The following is a 16,245-nucleotide window of genomic DNA, read 5'->3' on the forward strand; positions in this document are numbered from 1 at the left end:
CTTCATGCAGGCAGGATCATGGCAGGGTTCATGCAAGAGAGAAAGCCCATGAGGCAAGACAGAAAGCTGAGGGTGGGGCTGTCTTGTTCTTTTATAACAGCCCTCTGATGACAGCCAACCAGGATCCTACCAGAACTATGTAAATTCCTTCTGAAGCCAGCACTCCCAATGACCTAATGACCTCCCAATAGGTCCCACCTCTTAAAGATCCCACCACACTGGGGGCCAAGCTTCCAACACAAGAACCTTTGAAGAAAAGCACCAAACTGTATCCAAAATGGTAGAGCAATACCACAGGCAATGTGAGACACTGCCCTCCAGTGGGCATGGTAGGTGCCTACATCAAGTACTTCTAATCCTACCTCCAGTGTGGCTCCAATCTGGGTATTTTGCCAGGCCTAAAGGTATGCAGATTGATGAGTTGAGGACCCCAGAAGTAGCTACAAAGATGCCATTTCCAGAAACTGATAATTTCTTACTTCACTGACTTCACATCTTTACTTAAGAAAAACTATTAGATGCCAAAAACAGACTGCTAACACACTCTTCCTAAAGAATGTGATTTATGTTATTATTTTAAAAATCCAGTCCATCCTATCATCTATTATTATATTTTTGTCATCATATATATTTAAACACATTTCTTTAGTAGACTTAAAATGCTTTTATTTGATTCCCTTAATAAATATTCATTTCAGGGTAACAGTCAGATGGGTTATAGACTGAAAAAAATAGTTTATCCTTTCAGCAAATTTATTATTGGTGCATTTTCTTATATGTTGCTGTAAAGGCCAGTCCCTCGCCACACATTAATTTTATGGTTTTGTTTATAGTCCGTGTGAATGCCAAATGCCAGTGCGCTTTTCTGTCTACTCATGGACTGAATCGTTTTATTTTCCTTTGCAGAAAAGAAGTGTTATATTAAGCATGAATTTGTAGCATCCTTAAAATTTAGCTTGTTAGTAGACCTCTTCCAGGAGGCAATGTTTGTAAAAGACTCATTCAGCTTCATGCCAGGATATGAATGTTCATATTTTCAACTGTTGAGTATCCCGTAAAAGCCTTGCTTGGATGGTTATGCTGTCTCTGTTTATTGGCTTTATTTGGACTCACTACAGCACCATATACCCCTCATCCTCACTCCAGCATTTCTCAGTAGCTCCTGTCCATTTTTCATTCTCATTCGGTTCCATCTTTTGGGTAACGATGACAACAGTGATGGGTGTAATAGAAGTGATCAGCCAAATGACCACACAGTCCCAAGGAGACACCAGGGTAAGGTGATCACCCACCTGTGTTCAGGTGCTCTCTACACACTGTTCCAGAAGCATCTATTTGAGCAGGGCCATGTGCATCTCAAGTTGAATTTTGCTTCTTCTTCCTGGTCTCTCTTTCTTTTTTGTGTGGTGGTATCTTTCATTTTAGTTATTTTTTGAATATACTTTCATATTTTTGCACAGATTGCTCTGAGACCTCAATTCTTCTATTTACACCTCCCTCATAGCTGAGATCACAGGCACACGTTGCCACATTTGGTTTATTGGTTGAAATGTGTTCTTGTTAACTTTCTGCCTGAGCTGACCTCCAACCATGATCTTCTCAATGTCTGCTTCCCAAGTAACTGGGATTAGAAGCATGAGCCCCTGTGCTCTGCAGCTACATTATTTTTGATGAACACTTTCTCCTTTTGTTTTACGCCAGCTTCTGATGCTTTCAGCATACCAGCATCTATTAAGAATAATAATAATATTTTTTATTAAAAACATGAGTCAGGATTGAGGATGTGACTCAGTAGTAGAGCATGTGTTTAGTATGTGCAAGTCGCTGGGTTCAGTCCTTAGTACCAAAACAATAAATAAATAAATGAAGTGGGAACTGAATTCAAAAAGACAAATAATCAGAAATATCCTTAAAATATGATGCTCCTGGATACCATACTGCATACCTTAAAGTCTCAGCTACTTGAGAGGGTGATGACAGGAGGCTCACTTAAGTCAAGGAGTTTGGGGTCAGCCTGGTCAACAGAGAGACCCTGTCTCAGAAGCTAAGTAAATAAATAAATAAACAAATAACACTGGGCTAATGACAGTCACAGGCAAAGCATACTATTGCACTTGAACCAACCTTTTAAATCTTGGGCGAAGTTACTGACATTTCTGGCTGAGGATCCTGATGGACAGTGAATACACAGGTCAGGCCATGGCTGACAAAGTCAGACCAAGTCTAACGAAGATCAATACAAGGTTCTTATTGAGGCTTTTGAAAAATGCCTATCCTGGTGTTATGATCAGAGAAGACCTGGGCAGACCAACAGGAATTCCTCGGCCATCAATGCAGACTTAAGAACAGCTTTGAGTACATCTTGTCTGGTGTAGTTGACATTATCTTATCCACTGTATTGGGAAAATAAAGATCAGAGAAGTTTAGTAATTTCGATAGTGTCTAAATCTTTCAAACCATTATCATACTAGAAATTAAAACTGGGAAACTGAAAAACATTCACTAATGCATTTTAGAATAACCATAATAAACCTTTTCACCTTTAAAAACCTTGACATTGTATGCAGGAGGCTACCTACAGCCTTAAGATTTACAAAACTGATTCACCAGGCAGTGTGCTCCCAGTATTTCAGCAGAATATCTGCTGAGCAAAGATAGTGTCCTCTCCGCCAGCTGTCTTGAAATTGTGGCTGTGGCTACTGTCTGATTCCAGAAGGAAGGCGGAAGGTGCAAAGCCATGCCCCACCCCTAGCTAGAGCCCTCCCTCCTGACACTCAAACCTCCAATGCAGGTTGACTCCTGAGTGGGAGGGCAAAGCACCTTGTGCCTGAACAAGGTGTGTTTACGAGGATATGGGTCAGGAAGTAAAATGAGAAGGAAGGGCCTAGAAGAAGGGATGGCAAGAGTGGGAACTAAGCCTGTCTGTAGGCTGATCTCTGGGACAGCTTCTGTTTGGGTCTTGCTATTCTTTGAGTTAAAGATGAGGCAAAGAACAAAAAGAGCGAGGTCACTTGTCGGTGGCCAAGGTCTGGCAGGCTGGGATGTGTATAGTCTTCAGGCAATGGTTTTGTCTGGTGAAGGGAGTATCAACAAGGCTCTCAGGACCAGGCAAGGTGGGATGTGGTATATATCTAGGAGAACAACAGGTTATCTGGAATTTTAGTTCAGGAAACAAGGCCAATGTAACTGGAAGGATGGCTGAGGCTCGATATTCCAAGTCCTCCGGCCTGGAGTCATGCCAGGGGCTCAGCCTTCACATCTGCTGTGAAGTCTCCATTCAGAATCCACACACTGGATCTGACCAGATGGGTCTAGATTCCTTTCCAGAGGTCCAGGCCTTATCTCTTCTGGGTGCAAACAGCTGCTCTGGAGTATGGAGGCAGCTAGAGAACCTGTCTTAGCTCCCAATATGATGCCAAAGACTGGTCATTAAGACGCAGTAAGCTTCTGCTTATTTTAGATTTAAGAATTGTGTCTTAGATGCTAAAAACATACTGCTAAACCACATATGATTGCAGGGAATGTTTTGTTCTAGGGTGCTCCTGGAATTACACCCAGAGTAGTAAACATTTGGGAATTAGGGATTTTAGATTTGCAGTATATATTTCTACACCTTCTAGGGAAAAAATGCTTTGAGTTCAGCAAAAATAATACCTCATTTTTGTAGAGATAGAATCTCATTTGCTCTTCACAACTACTAAAAGAAAACCAATTATTCTCATTTTATGGATAAGAACTGTAAAAAGACTAGGATGAGTATATGTCCTGCCCAAGGCTTCCCAGCTAGGAAAGTGGTAGGTCTGAACATCAGAACACACTAGTCTGACTTTCCCACCCTGCAGACTCTGGTCTCAGACTGATATTCACCTCCCAGTGGACCACTGTACCCTGGTGATTTATGCTTTTGTTTCAGGGGCTCCATCATCAACCAAGATCATTGATCCAGCCTGCAATAGGCCATGGTTTCATGATTTTCCATATTTTAAAGTGAAGTTTATGCCATAAGTGATACTCCTTGCAGTTTTGTTTTGTTTTTTGAGACCAGTTCTCACTATACTGCCCAGGCTAGTCTTAAATTTGTGGATTCAAGTGATCCTACTGCCTCATTCTCCCCAGTAGCTGGGACTACAGGTATGCACCACAACATCTGGCTCTTTGTTTTGTTAAGGAAATTCTCACTTCTCAGCCTTTTGTGAAGTTTAAATGACCATGTCCAGATTCTCCTAAAAACATTGACAATGAGCACAATTGGTCTTGGTCTAACAGTCACTCAAAAGTCACTTACAATACAGGCTCATCTGTAGGAATCCCTTAAAAAGAATGTGGCTACAATTTCAGTTTTCAGGAGTCAATCAGCTATTGTCAGATTCTCAATACTTTGTATTAGGGTAAGTCCTCCTTCCCAAGTAAGACCTCAATTTACCTGGAGGACTTATCTGGGAAAATCAGCACCTGATCTTGACCTCATTACATCCTTACATGTTTTACAAGTCTTAAGGGTCTGTGTCAGTCTGTATTCTTCAGACAAAAGCCCAGCTAAGAGAAAATCATCACCCCCAATGGTCATAAAAATGACACATACACTTAAACCTCCTTCTCATCATTCTAACATTTTAATTTTTACTCAAAATCTATGAAAGAAAAATTGAGAGAAGATAGGCAGCTACTTGCTCATTGTGCTGTACAAGTGTTCAGTCTGGTTCCTGCTCTGTGCCCCTAGAGGCTGGGGCTCACCTGTGAGGACCTATCAACACACCTGCCTCACTTCAGATTAGGTCCAATCAAGAAAGGGAGTTCTCTGAACCAGGAGAGTGAGGGCAGGATATGGATTACCAATTCCCACATTGCTGTGTTGGCTGTGTCCCTCTGCCCAAAGCTCCAATCAGGCTGCTAACTGCCTCTCTCTGTGCCTTCAGACCAAGGGAGAGTAACTGCGCCTGGTGCCTCCCCCATATCCTACCCAGGGATTTCAAAATAGTCCCTTTATTACACTTTCTTCAAATTACCATTTTGAGTACCACTTGATTCTCCCAAGAGCTATCTGATCCTCGACTTTCACGTACACGATGAAGATGGTGTGAGCTTCCATCACAACCTTGAGTACACGTGCAGTGTTGCATTATAGATGTGCAGGGCTCCAGGACATTTGCAGATGTGCAGGTATAATGTCCTATGAGCCATAACACACTTTAACTTTACAATGTCTGGCATCTTATTTTCTAAGTTTACATATTGGGATTATCTTCTATTTGTTGTTAATATATAAATCAAATATGAATTAATCAGCTGTGCTTGTTTTCAAACTGCCTCCATTCTCCACGACCTCGTTTTAATTGTCCCCCTCTTGCTTCATTACCAGGTGAAAACCACATTACCATCCCCTCTGATCTGGACATCCATGTTACTGACATTACAGGCTTAGGAAATGACAACTGCAAAACCATGACAATGAGACAAATATATGGTATGGAAAGAAACAAATTCCCTCTGAAAATTAAAATAATGAGTGTGGTCATAGCAGAGAACAAAACAATCCCAAGCAAGCCATTTCCTTTGAAGTGTGGGCAGCTTTTAGCCATCTTCAGGACCGAGAAAGTAAGAAAGTTCATTGCTACGGAGATTTCCCAAGGAAAGAAAAGGCGGCATTTTCTCATCCCGTGCACCTATCAGGGCATGGTGCTTAGGAGAGGCCGATATTTTAACTTTGTTTCTGACGTCGCTGAGGCCATGCAACATAAACAGCTCTGTTTCCAGTCCTCCAGGGATTACACCTCCCCAGGGAAGCCACTTGCATCATTTGCAGCCAAGGAATGCTTCCTGGCTCTGAAAAAAAGTGTGGTTTCTGCTAAAATTCAAGGTGAGCTGCACAGGGTTGAAGTTCTCAAGTGCCAAAACATTGCCACCAAAGCTCACGTCAAACTGCCCCTGTTTGCAAAAGGAGACTTCCTGGAACTTATTGAGGATGCTGGACCAGGGACCTTGCAGGAGCTGTGCCAAGACACAAGACTCCCATGTCACATCAGGGTGATCAGCCCAGATCCTTCTATGGCCAGAGACCCTTTGTATGGAACTGAAGAACTGCGAGTTGAGAACGTTGTCATTGAACAATGTCTCATAGCCAGAGATGAAACTTTGTTAGATGACATATACTCAGACTGGTCAGAAGACACATTTGCCATCCCAGTGGAAAGGACAGACTCAGAAGTGCTGGTAGTAGAAGAGCATTCACTGATGAGAACTTTGGGGGAGGATACTAGAGTGGCTTCCTGGAATGTTGAAGAGATCACTAAAGCAGAGTTTCTTACCTTCAGTGATTACTTGATTGCTCCTCGTCCACCACCATGCCTTCCAAAGCCCAGAAATTTGTCTTAAAACAGAAAATGTGAACATTATCCCAGCCTTGCCTCTGACAAACAGTGCTGCGCACACAGGCCTGTGTATTTGAGGGTTACTAGAACGTAAAAGCAGCCCCTGGCTATAGGAGCTCAGATGAACAGAGACGAAATCAAAGGTGTTTAAAATGACTTATCTTTTCCTTCACTCTTGTACATCTGCTAAAAGTTGTTGTGTGGGTCAGTTTTCTGTCACTGTGACAAAATACCTGAGATGATCAACTTATAAGAAGGAAAGATTAATTTGATTCACAATTGCAGAGGTTTCAGTGCATGGTTGTTTGACCCCATTGCCTTTGGGCCTGTGGTGAGATAGTACATCATGGTGGGAGTGTGAGTAAAGCAAAGCTGCTCACATCATGGCAGATGGGAAGTGAAAAGAGAGGAAGGTTTGGGTCTCAGTAATATCCCTCAAGGGCACACCCCGAAGTGGGTCCTACCTCCACCAAGGTCCTACCTCTTAGCATCATGGACTGGGAACCAACCCTTTAACACCAGGGTTTTAGGGGATGCTTATTAAAACCACAGTAGCTGTCTTTAGGTAATGCACTTTTTTCCCTTGGTGTGCATGTAAAGCAATGCTGTGATAATGTTTGATGTGGCCACAGTACTCTTCTTTCAGTTAAAATGAAATTATATTCAATCAGCAGAAACATTTGTTTGATGTAAGACACAACTCTTCATCTCATGTGCCCCTAGGCTTGGACTCACACCTGTCCAATTGCCCTCACTCTAAACAGTGCCTGACAATAGAACATGTTCAGTAAAATTTTGTTGGATGAATGGATGGATGCACAATTTGGATATTTGTATCTTGTCTTCCTCCTTGCTCCTCTTCTATTATCCACCTAGCTGCCCAGGACAGAGACCTGTACAACTCTCTCCTACTCATCCAATCACTCAGTCAATCACTCAATCACCGTGTCCTTCCAGTTCCACCATTCACCTTTTCTCAGTCTCTACTACCATGCCATTTAGACCACCATCTTTCCCTTCTCTCTGTTGTCCCTTTCTCAAATCCTGTCCCTTTTCCATCCATTCTCCACTCTAACCAGAGACCTGTGTTAAAGTCAAAACTGAAAGAAATCCCTATTCTTCAAACTCCTGCAATAGCTCTCTATTACCTTAGGATAAAGTCCAGACACCTTGACATTGTTTCTAGAGTTCTTCATGTGCTGGCCTCCAACCCAAATCTTCATCTCTCACCCCCATCCACACTTATTTCTCTAGCACTCTTAAGCTCCAGCCAGACCATGTGGATTCTGGTTTTCTACATAATGGCTTTGAACCTGAGGACATAGTATGGCCTAGACACTCTGTCCACCTTCTTATGAATAACCTCTCTACTTTTTTCAGTTCTCACAATAAATGTTGTTTCCTTCAGAATGGTTTCTCTGAGTGCCAAATCTTTTTTAGTGTCTCTTCTGCATGCTAGAGTCATCAAAGCACAGTGGATAAGAACAGGTTCTGCAGTTAGACGACCTGTGATCGGACCCTCCATGGTGGCAATTTACCCTCTCTGGAGCTTGGTGTCTTCCTTATAAAATGTGGATGACACTAATTCTGAGAATTAAAGGAGATGATCGATAAGAACAAAAAACACTGCCTGCAGTATAAGTGGGGACTCACTAGTTGCGTACTCTATTGCTTCTGAGTCTTTTTCTCCTTTCAACTACATTACCAGGAACAGGAGGCTGCATTAATTATTTGAGTTTCATTGGTTGGGGGTTCATGGCTGTGTCTTTGCTGATGCTGTTCTCCTAGTGTGGAGTGTACCCCCCCAACCCTGCTCATTCCTCAGGCTCCTACCCCATATCATACCTTTGCCTCTCCCGTGAAGATGCTGGATCTCACTGGTCTTTCTATTGTGAGTTCCTAGAGTATTATTTGAATCTTACTGACTGTAGGCATTTCTCATCATTGAGTACCTACTGCGTACCCCATATTACAATGCATGATTGACACTTGACATCTATTTCATACTGTAATAGTCCAGAAAGGCTGAGCTCTAGTATCTCCTCTTTAGCTGAGGACAAGAACCTATGCAAAGGCTTCCTTGTCAGGTGTAACAGAGCTGAGATTTGAATCCCTCTTGAGCCCTGGAGCACGCTCCACTTCCCTGCTTGGTCATCATGCTACCCAGTAACTGTGTGTTAGCGCTCCCTTCTCTTGTGGAGCAAAGGCACTGCGGTGTGATAGAAAGACAGTCTTGATCACTGGAACATCTTTGGGGAAGTGGAATGAGAAGCCAGAGCTTTGGAAGCTAGCAGAGCAAGAGGGCTGGAAGGTCAACATGAAGAGGGCCAGGAGCCACCCTGCTCTAGCTACTGTGCTCTGTAACTTTGGCAGGAGTGGAAACAAGAAATCCATTTTTCCAGTTCTAGCAAGAGGTCTAAGAACAGAATCAGAATCTGAGAGGAATTTGAGGGCAAGTGTGGTCAGGGTGACTCTGAGGAGGAGGGCAAGTTAGGGAAAGGAAAGAAACAATCCAAGGTGCTCTGATACACAGACTATTGCTGCAGGCAGCCAGGGCTCACACTTACTGGATGACCCATCAGACTGGGGTCAGCCAACTGGATGAACCCAGCCCATTGTTGTTTTATAGCCCATGACATGAGCTAGGGATGGTCTTTATGTTTTTAGATGATTAGAAGTTAATCTAAGGAAGAATAACATTTTGTGACAAGTGATTGAAATTCAGATTTCAGTTGTCATACATAAAGTTTTCTTGTAACAGAGCCACACCACTTATTCACATATTGTTTATGCTCTGACTGATATACCTCCTACTGCAGAGTTGAATATTTTTGATGGAGACCATACAGTCCACAAAGACTCAAATATTTACTACCTGGCTCTTTGCAGGAAAAGCTTGCCAACCCTGAGTTAGACCATGTTTCAGCATTGTCCTGCTATTGCTTGAGGGCTATTTTCAAGCACTTGCATTTTCTGGCACTTCTAGCCTGCCCCTTGGTCAAGCATGCTCTTGAAAGAACTCTGGCAGTCACAGGTACTTATAGCAAGGAGCTAATTGTATATTGGAAAACCAATGTGTGCCAAGGTGATCCAGACAGGGCACAGACAGCGCCTGTCATTCCAAATGGCCCTGGAATTCTTAATGCCCATTTTCACTGGGCATCAACCATGGGACACAGAGGAGTTGGCCTTATGTAAAGTCACAGGAAGGGACAAACATCCAAAGACAATTTGTCTGTTATGAAACTGTCTTATTATGAAATGACATCTCTCAAGAAGGAAAGGTAGAACCAGCCCTCTGAAATGAGTGTGTTGTGTCACCATGCGCAGGAAGACAGGGTAAGGTTGTAGGACTGCACAGGGAGCGAATCACAGTAGCAAATTGACTGCAAGCAAGAAAGAATTGGGGACCACAGGCTGTGGAGGGCAGCATGTGGGGAAGCCACCTGTGCTTAGAGCTGCAAGCCTCAAATTTGTGTGGTCTAAAACTCAGGGAGAAAAATAGAAGTTCCAATCTGAGAAGAGGTCTACTAACAGGATATCCAAATTAATGCTGGAAGTTACAGGAGCAATTGGCATTACCATATATCTTGGTCTTTAACTATAAATGGGACATTTTTATTTATGGACAGAAATCAAGGTCTCCCCTAGGGTGCACTGGTTAGTAAGTAACAGAGCTTGGACCAGACCTGGGTCTTCCATTTCTTGTCCCTTGTATGTCATCCTGAATGTATCTCTTTCATGTCACCCTGAGTCACTATAGTGTATTGTAAATGGTACAGGGACATGTCTTTGAGGACTCAAGGGGCGTGATTATATTCTATTCAATTAGAAAAAGACAATCAACCAAACAGAACAACAACAAAAATGAACAGAAGAAAGAAGATGGAGAATCAGAGAAGATGATATAGAAATACTCAATAAATGAGTAAATAATGCTCACTTCTAGTCAAAGGAATAGCTTTGGTCCTAGATTTCCATTAGCTGGGAGAGGGGAGTGGTCATAGATCAGAGTCTCACATTTTTGTCAGGGACAAGTTTTATAGCACTCTGGAGAGAGCAGAAAACAACTCTTTTTTTCTGGATAAGTAGAGATGAGAAGAAGCTGTTTGAAGGAAGGGTATGTTGGACTGGAGGTGTGCTCAAGTGGTAGAGCACCTGCTTTGCAAGCATGAAGCCCTGAGTTCAAACCCCAGTCCCACTAAAAAAAAAAAAATGGGAGGGCTATGTTCTGAACTACCCTTTCTAAAATGACTTTTTTTCTTTCAAGGAGGATCCTGAATAGTTTTCTATTCAGGCAACATGGAGTCTGAAGTGGTGGAAAGATGACTGTAATGGACTGGGGAGGTGGTCCTGTAAACCAGCTATGAGACAGCATTGATAATACTGTAGCTGATGTTTCATCAAAACAGTATTGCCAAGCAGGATGCTGGTGGCTCACAACTGTAATCCTATTACTGGGAGTTAGAGATCAGAAGGATTACAATTGGAGGCCAACCTGGGCAAATAGTTCATGAGACCCTATCTTAAAAAATCCCATCCCAAAAAAGGGGTGGCTTAAGGTATAGGCCCTGAGTTCAAACCCCAGTACCACAAAAAAAGAAAAAAGAAAAAGAAAACACCCACACAAAAAAAGACTGGCAGAGTGGCTCAAGTGGTAGAATGCCTGCCTCACCAACATGAGACCCTGAGTTCAAACCCCAGTACAGCCAAAACAAAAAACAACAAACAAGATAACACCAGTATTGCAAGCCAGATGTGGATCCCAACACTGAAGAACAGAGGCAGGAGGATTGTAAGTTAAAGGTCAGCTTGGGTTACATAGTGAGACCCTATCACAAAACAAAACAGTATTGCCTTAAAATTATGAAAAGTGGCAGACAAGCCAAAGAGACATGTCATCTTCATAATCATGAGAGGTCCTTCTCTGTGCAGGTGCAGACTGGTTTGTTGGTGCTTCAAAGAGAATGGTACCAAAGTGGATGGGGTGGCTCTTCTCTGAAGAAGATCCCAAGTCGAACCTGAGTACCTAGTGACCACCATGAGTGGTATAAGCAGATCTCTCCAAATTTCCCTCCCTTCTCAGTCAGATGTTGAGTTTGGGACTTCAGGGGGCCCATCAGGAAATCCACTTTCATCCATCTCATTTTGTTCATTGTACACTCTGACACTGGGTCTTTTGCACTCATCCTCTGTAACCTATGGGTAGAGCAAAGTTTGTCCATCTGAATGGCCTGCAACTCAGACTCTAATAGGCAATATGGAGGACCTTCTGTTCTTTACAGATGCCTAAGGTCTCCAAGGGACTAGAGCATGCATGCATCTGGTTGTCAGAAGCTCTGTCAGGAGCTTGATGACAGGAGCCTTGTGTGGACAACATGGAAGAATTAAATGTAGTTGACATTTGCAAGATGGTACCATGAACTGATTTCTATGTCCTAGTCTTAGACTAGGACTCTTCAGCAAATCATGTCTGAATTTTCTAGCTTTATAGAACAAAAAACTTGGAAGCAACATTTGCTTTTTTAAACTAACACTTTTTAGCTGGTAAAAGCAAAACATATTTAAAACTTCTCTTATGACAAAATATATCCTAAAACAAAATGAAAAGACAAGTGCCAAATTTGGGTAAACATTTATAACAGTTATGACAGAAAATATTCATACTAATAATGTAAAGAACTCCTTCACACTAGCTAGAAAAAGACAAATTAGTGAGGAAAATGAATAAGAGAAAGAAAATGAAAAAATCAGAGAATGTGAAGTAAAAATGACCAATAAAAATGTAAATAATGCCCATATCTGGTAAGCATCATGGAAATGAACCCATTAAAAATACACTATAATTTTTACCCACTATAATACCAAAAATTTTAAAGCTTATTTTTATTAATGATTGGTGAAGATATGAGAAAAGTTATCATCAACATTGTTAGCAAGAGTATAAGTCTACATTAATTATAGAGGGTTATTTGGTGGTCCCATAATTAAAATGAGCCTGTCCTCATGGCCAGTCATCCTACTCTGGGTATTTGCACTAGAGAAATGCTTATGGTGACAGAGGCCACCAGTTATTCCCATAGCTCATGTAGTAACAGTCTCTAGGTGTCCTGCTAAAAACTGCATTTCCCAGTGCCCTTAAGGCTGTGTGACCATGTGACCAAATTTTAGCCAATGGAATGGGAGAAGAGGCTACAATTTTTAGGCTATTCTCTTAAAAGAAAATAATGTACCCTTTCCTTTTCTTTCTGTCCTTTTCCAATAACCAGTGTCATTAGAAGAGAAGGGGAAATGAGAGAGGCACACATGAGGCACAGACCATGTAAAGATAGAGGCAGAGATAAGCCATTCATCTACAAGCCGAGGAGTGCTGACAGCCAGCAGAAGCTGGAATAAGTATGTATATCCTTTAGAGAGCGTGTAGCTCTGCCAATGCCTTGATTGTGGGTTTCTAGCTTCCATAGCTGCATGGTAATAAATTTCCATTGTTTTAAGTCACCACATTTCTGGCATTTTGTTATAACTGCACAAGAAGATGACCACACTGTGGGAAACGTATTTCATAGCGTATTATGCACTAGTTGAAAAGATGAGGGCCACCTATACGTGCCAGCATCAAAAGCTCTTGAAGCCGTTGGTGAGTAATAAATGCATGTGGCAGAATCTTATGCCATTCAAATACCATTTGCATTAGGGGAACTATAAACTAGGCTGTACTTTCAACAGGAACAAATCTCTTGCGAGCTTTGCAAGTCCCTGTCCTACTGGCCTAACTGGGGGCAACTGGAGATGCAGAAAGGACAAAAGATAGAAGACGAACATGCACAAAGTTGGGGTCAGCTGTGCTGGGCACTCAGATGGAGACACACAACAGCCTCATTATTTCTTTTTTACTTCTCTTCTTTTACTTTGCTTCTTTTCTCTATTCTTTAAAACCTTACTTCTTTTCTCCATTCCTTAAAACCTTACTTCTTAGACTAGCACTGTCTCATGTTTCCTCTAATCTCTAGCATAACTCCTAAAATCTCGGTTCTTAGACTCAGACACACAACCGCAGCCACCAGCAGCATCAGCAGCAGCGTCAGCAGCGTCATCAGCAGCAGCCAACCTCACAAGCAGCCAATCCCCTTTCAAGCAGCCAACCAACCAACACCCATCCTCCTTCAGCCAGTCTTTTATATACAGTGGCAAACAAGGAGGTGGAGCGACAGTTCTCAGGGAGGGAACATTGTAACAAGAGAAACCTGAGATCTCTATTCTCTGAATGTAAACGTCTTAGGAAAAGCAGCTGTGCTGCATTTTGCCCCCATCCTCTTCTGTGGCTGGGGCCATGCCAAACTCAGCCTGCAGATTATTGAGCAAAACTGTGCTTATGTCAACTTCTCATAGGCTTCTCATAATCCACTCCCCACATCTGGTGACCTTTGGGGTGGGACTGGTAGATGAGGAGAAGATCAGGACTGGGGCAGGTAGGCAGAGGACTTGGCTCTATCAGGAATGTTACCAACTTTTACAAGATGAGTATTTACTTTGAATTGTGTAATAAAGTATTGGCAACCTCACATGGCACTGGAGAGCTGAGAGACCAGGAGCAGGAAGGTGCAGGGCTAGGCTTCTGCTCTCCCTCCCTCCCTGCCTCCTTCCCTCTCTGCCTCTTCTCCCCACCTTTCCCTGTTAACAAAGTCTCCCTATGTATCTCAGTCTGACTTTGAACTCTCCATCCTCCTGCCTCAGCCTCCCAAGTGCTGGGATTACAAGTGTGTGCCACCATACCTGTTTTGGAATTGCCCACCTGCTGTGGGAGACTCAATAATGGCTCCTTTTAAAAATATGTGCATGGGGTTTTTTTTGGCAGTTATTGGAGCTTGAACTCAGGGCCTCACACTTGCTAGGAAATTGTTCTACCACTTGAACCATGCATTCAGTCCTTTTATGCTTTCAACTGTTTTTCAGATAAGATCTCATGCTTTTGTCCAGGACTGCCTCAGGTAGCTGGGATTACGACTGTGAATAACTGTGGCCAGCTTACTTGTTGAATGTGGGGTCTCAATAACTTTTTACAGTGGCTGGCCTTGAACCAAGATCCTCCCGATCCCTGCTTCCCAAGTAGCTGGTATTTCAGGCATAAGCCACCATGCCTGACCATCAAATATGTGCATGGTCTAATCCCCAGAACTTGTGAGTGTCACCTTATGAGGCAAAAGCAACTTTGTGGATGCGATTAAGTTAAGGATGCCGAGATTTGAGGATTATCTTGGATTATCCCAGTGTCCCTGATGTAATCACAGGATCCTTACGAGATGAGGCAGGGTCAAGGGGAAGCATGTGACAATGAAAGCAGATATCAGGCAATGCGCTTAGGCAGTGGAGAAAAGAGACCCATTAACAGATATAAGGGATCAGCAGTAGCTGGAGAAGTTGAGGAAACAGACTATCCCTGCAGCCTCCAGAAGGAAGCAGCAAGTCAATACCTTGGCCACAGATTTCAGACTTCTCACCTCAAAACTGTAGGAGAATAAGGCTGGGTGCATGGCTCAAGTGGCAGAGGACCTGCCTAGTGAGCACAAAGCCCTGAGTTCAAACTCCTGTACTGCCAAAAAAAAACTGTAGGAGAATAAATTTGCACTGTTTTAAGTCACTATGTTTGTTGTAATTTGCTGTACACATGCTTGCTAAAAGAAGCAAACCTATTTTGAAGAAAGAGTTTGAACTTCAGGAGCATATATTTTTTGTAGTATATGTTTATCCTAGTTCACTTATGCACCTATAACAAAATGACACAGTTTGGACAGCTTATAAACAGTTGAAGCTTGATGGTCCACCATCAAGGCTCCAACAGGTGAGGTCAAGTCTCTGCTTCCAAGATGGCACCTTGTTGCTGTGTCTTCTGGGAGGGATGAACATCGTGTTCTCACATGGCAGAAGGCAGAAGAGAAAAAAGGCCTAGCTAGTTCCCTGAAGTCTTTACATAAGGTTGCTAATCCCTTTCATGAGATCTTTGTCCTCCTGACTTAATCATCTACTAAAGATTCCCCTTGTTCATATTGTCACACTGGGGTTTAAGTTCCAGTCTGTCCATTTTGGAGAGGCACATACATTCAAACCATGGAAATATTTGTCTGAACTTCTGAATTGTGGTATGTTTGTCTCCAGCTCTGCCCTTATTAGAGATGAGTTAGCCTAACCAGCCAGGCCTGTGTGACCTCAGCCTGGGTACAGAAAACTCTACTAAATCGTTCATTAAAGAATCCTTATAGGGATTTTACCCTTATAGGGTAAAAAAGTCTGAATTTCAGTATTTTTGCCTGGTCAATCTTTAGATACTGGCGATGATGAAGACATTCCCTCCTCTTCCAAATTTGAATTCTATATGTGCTTAGCCATTTCAGCTCAGTTATGGGAACATGGCAAGATAAGGTAAAACCACAAGTGTCTACTTTTACCCCATGTGATACACTAGCCAAGTGAGATGCTATACAGCCCAGTAATTAAGACCCATTGGCTTAAAACTCACACACAAATGCCTGAAACTCACTTCCCGAACCACAGAAGCTCCCACTCTGAACATCACCTCCCTCCATACCAGGAAATCACATGGGAAGAGACTCCTCACCAGAAGAAGTACCACCATCCCCTCAAGTCTGACCCTGACATGATGGGTGAACAGTGGTTTGCCAAGGGCCATCCACATGTGATGTGAAGACTGTCAAGACAGCTCCCAGAAAATAGGAGAGAAGAAGCTATCTTCTACCGAATCAGGAGGAATGTTCTTTTTACAAAGCAGGATTTTGAACGTAGAAACAGTTTTCTGCAGAAGAACACAGATGGACAATCCAGAGCATATCTCCTCCGCCATTCAGTGACAAGCAGAGTGGAG

At 42.6% G+C, this 16,245-nt stretch overlaps 1 protein-coding gene across 1 annotated transcript in view; it reads left to right on the top strand.

Annotated features, from left to right (window-relative positions):
- The window catches only part of LOC109675542 (protein THEMIS3-like), a 95,876-nt gene extending 88,098 nt beyond the window's left edge, over positions 1-7,778 (top strand). The window contains exon 4 of the mRNA XM_074070328.1: positions 5,360-7,778. Coding sequence (XP_073926429.1) covers positions 5,360-6,372 — 1,013 coding nt within the window. The 3' untranslated portion in view covers positions 6,373-7,778. The remainder of the gene's footprint in view (positions 1-5,359) is intronic.
- The last annotated feature ends 8,467 nt before the right edge of the window (positions 7,779-16,245 follow it).

The sequence above is a fragment of the Castor canadensis genome, chromosome 4, assembly GCF_047511655.1.
Source record: "Castor canadensis chromosome 4, mCasCan1.hap1v2, whole genome shotgun sequence".
NCBI lineage: Eukaryota > Metazoa > Chordata > Mammalia > Rodentia > Castoridae > Castor > Castor canadensis.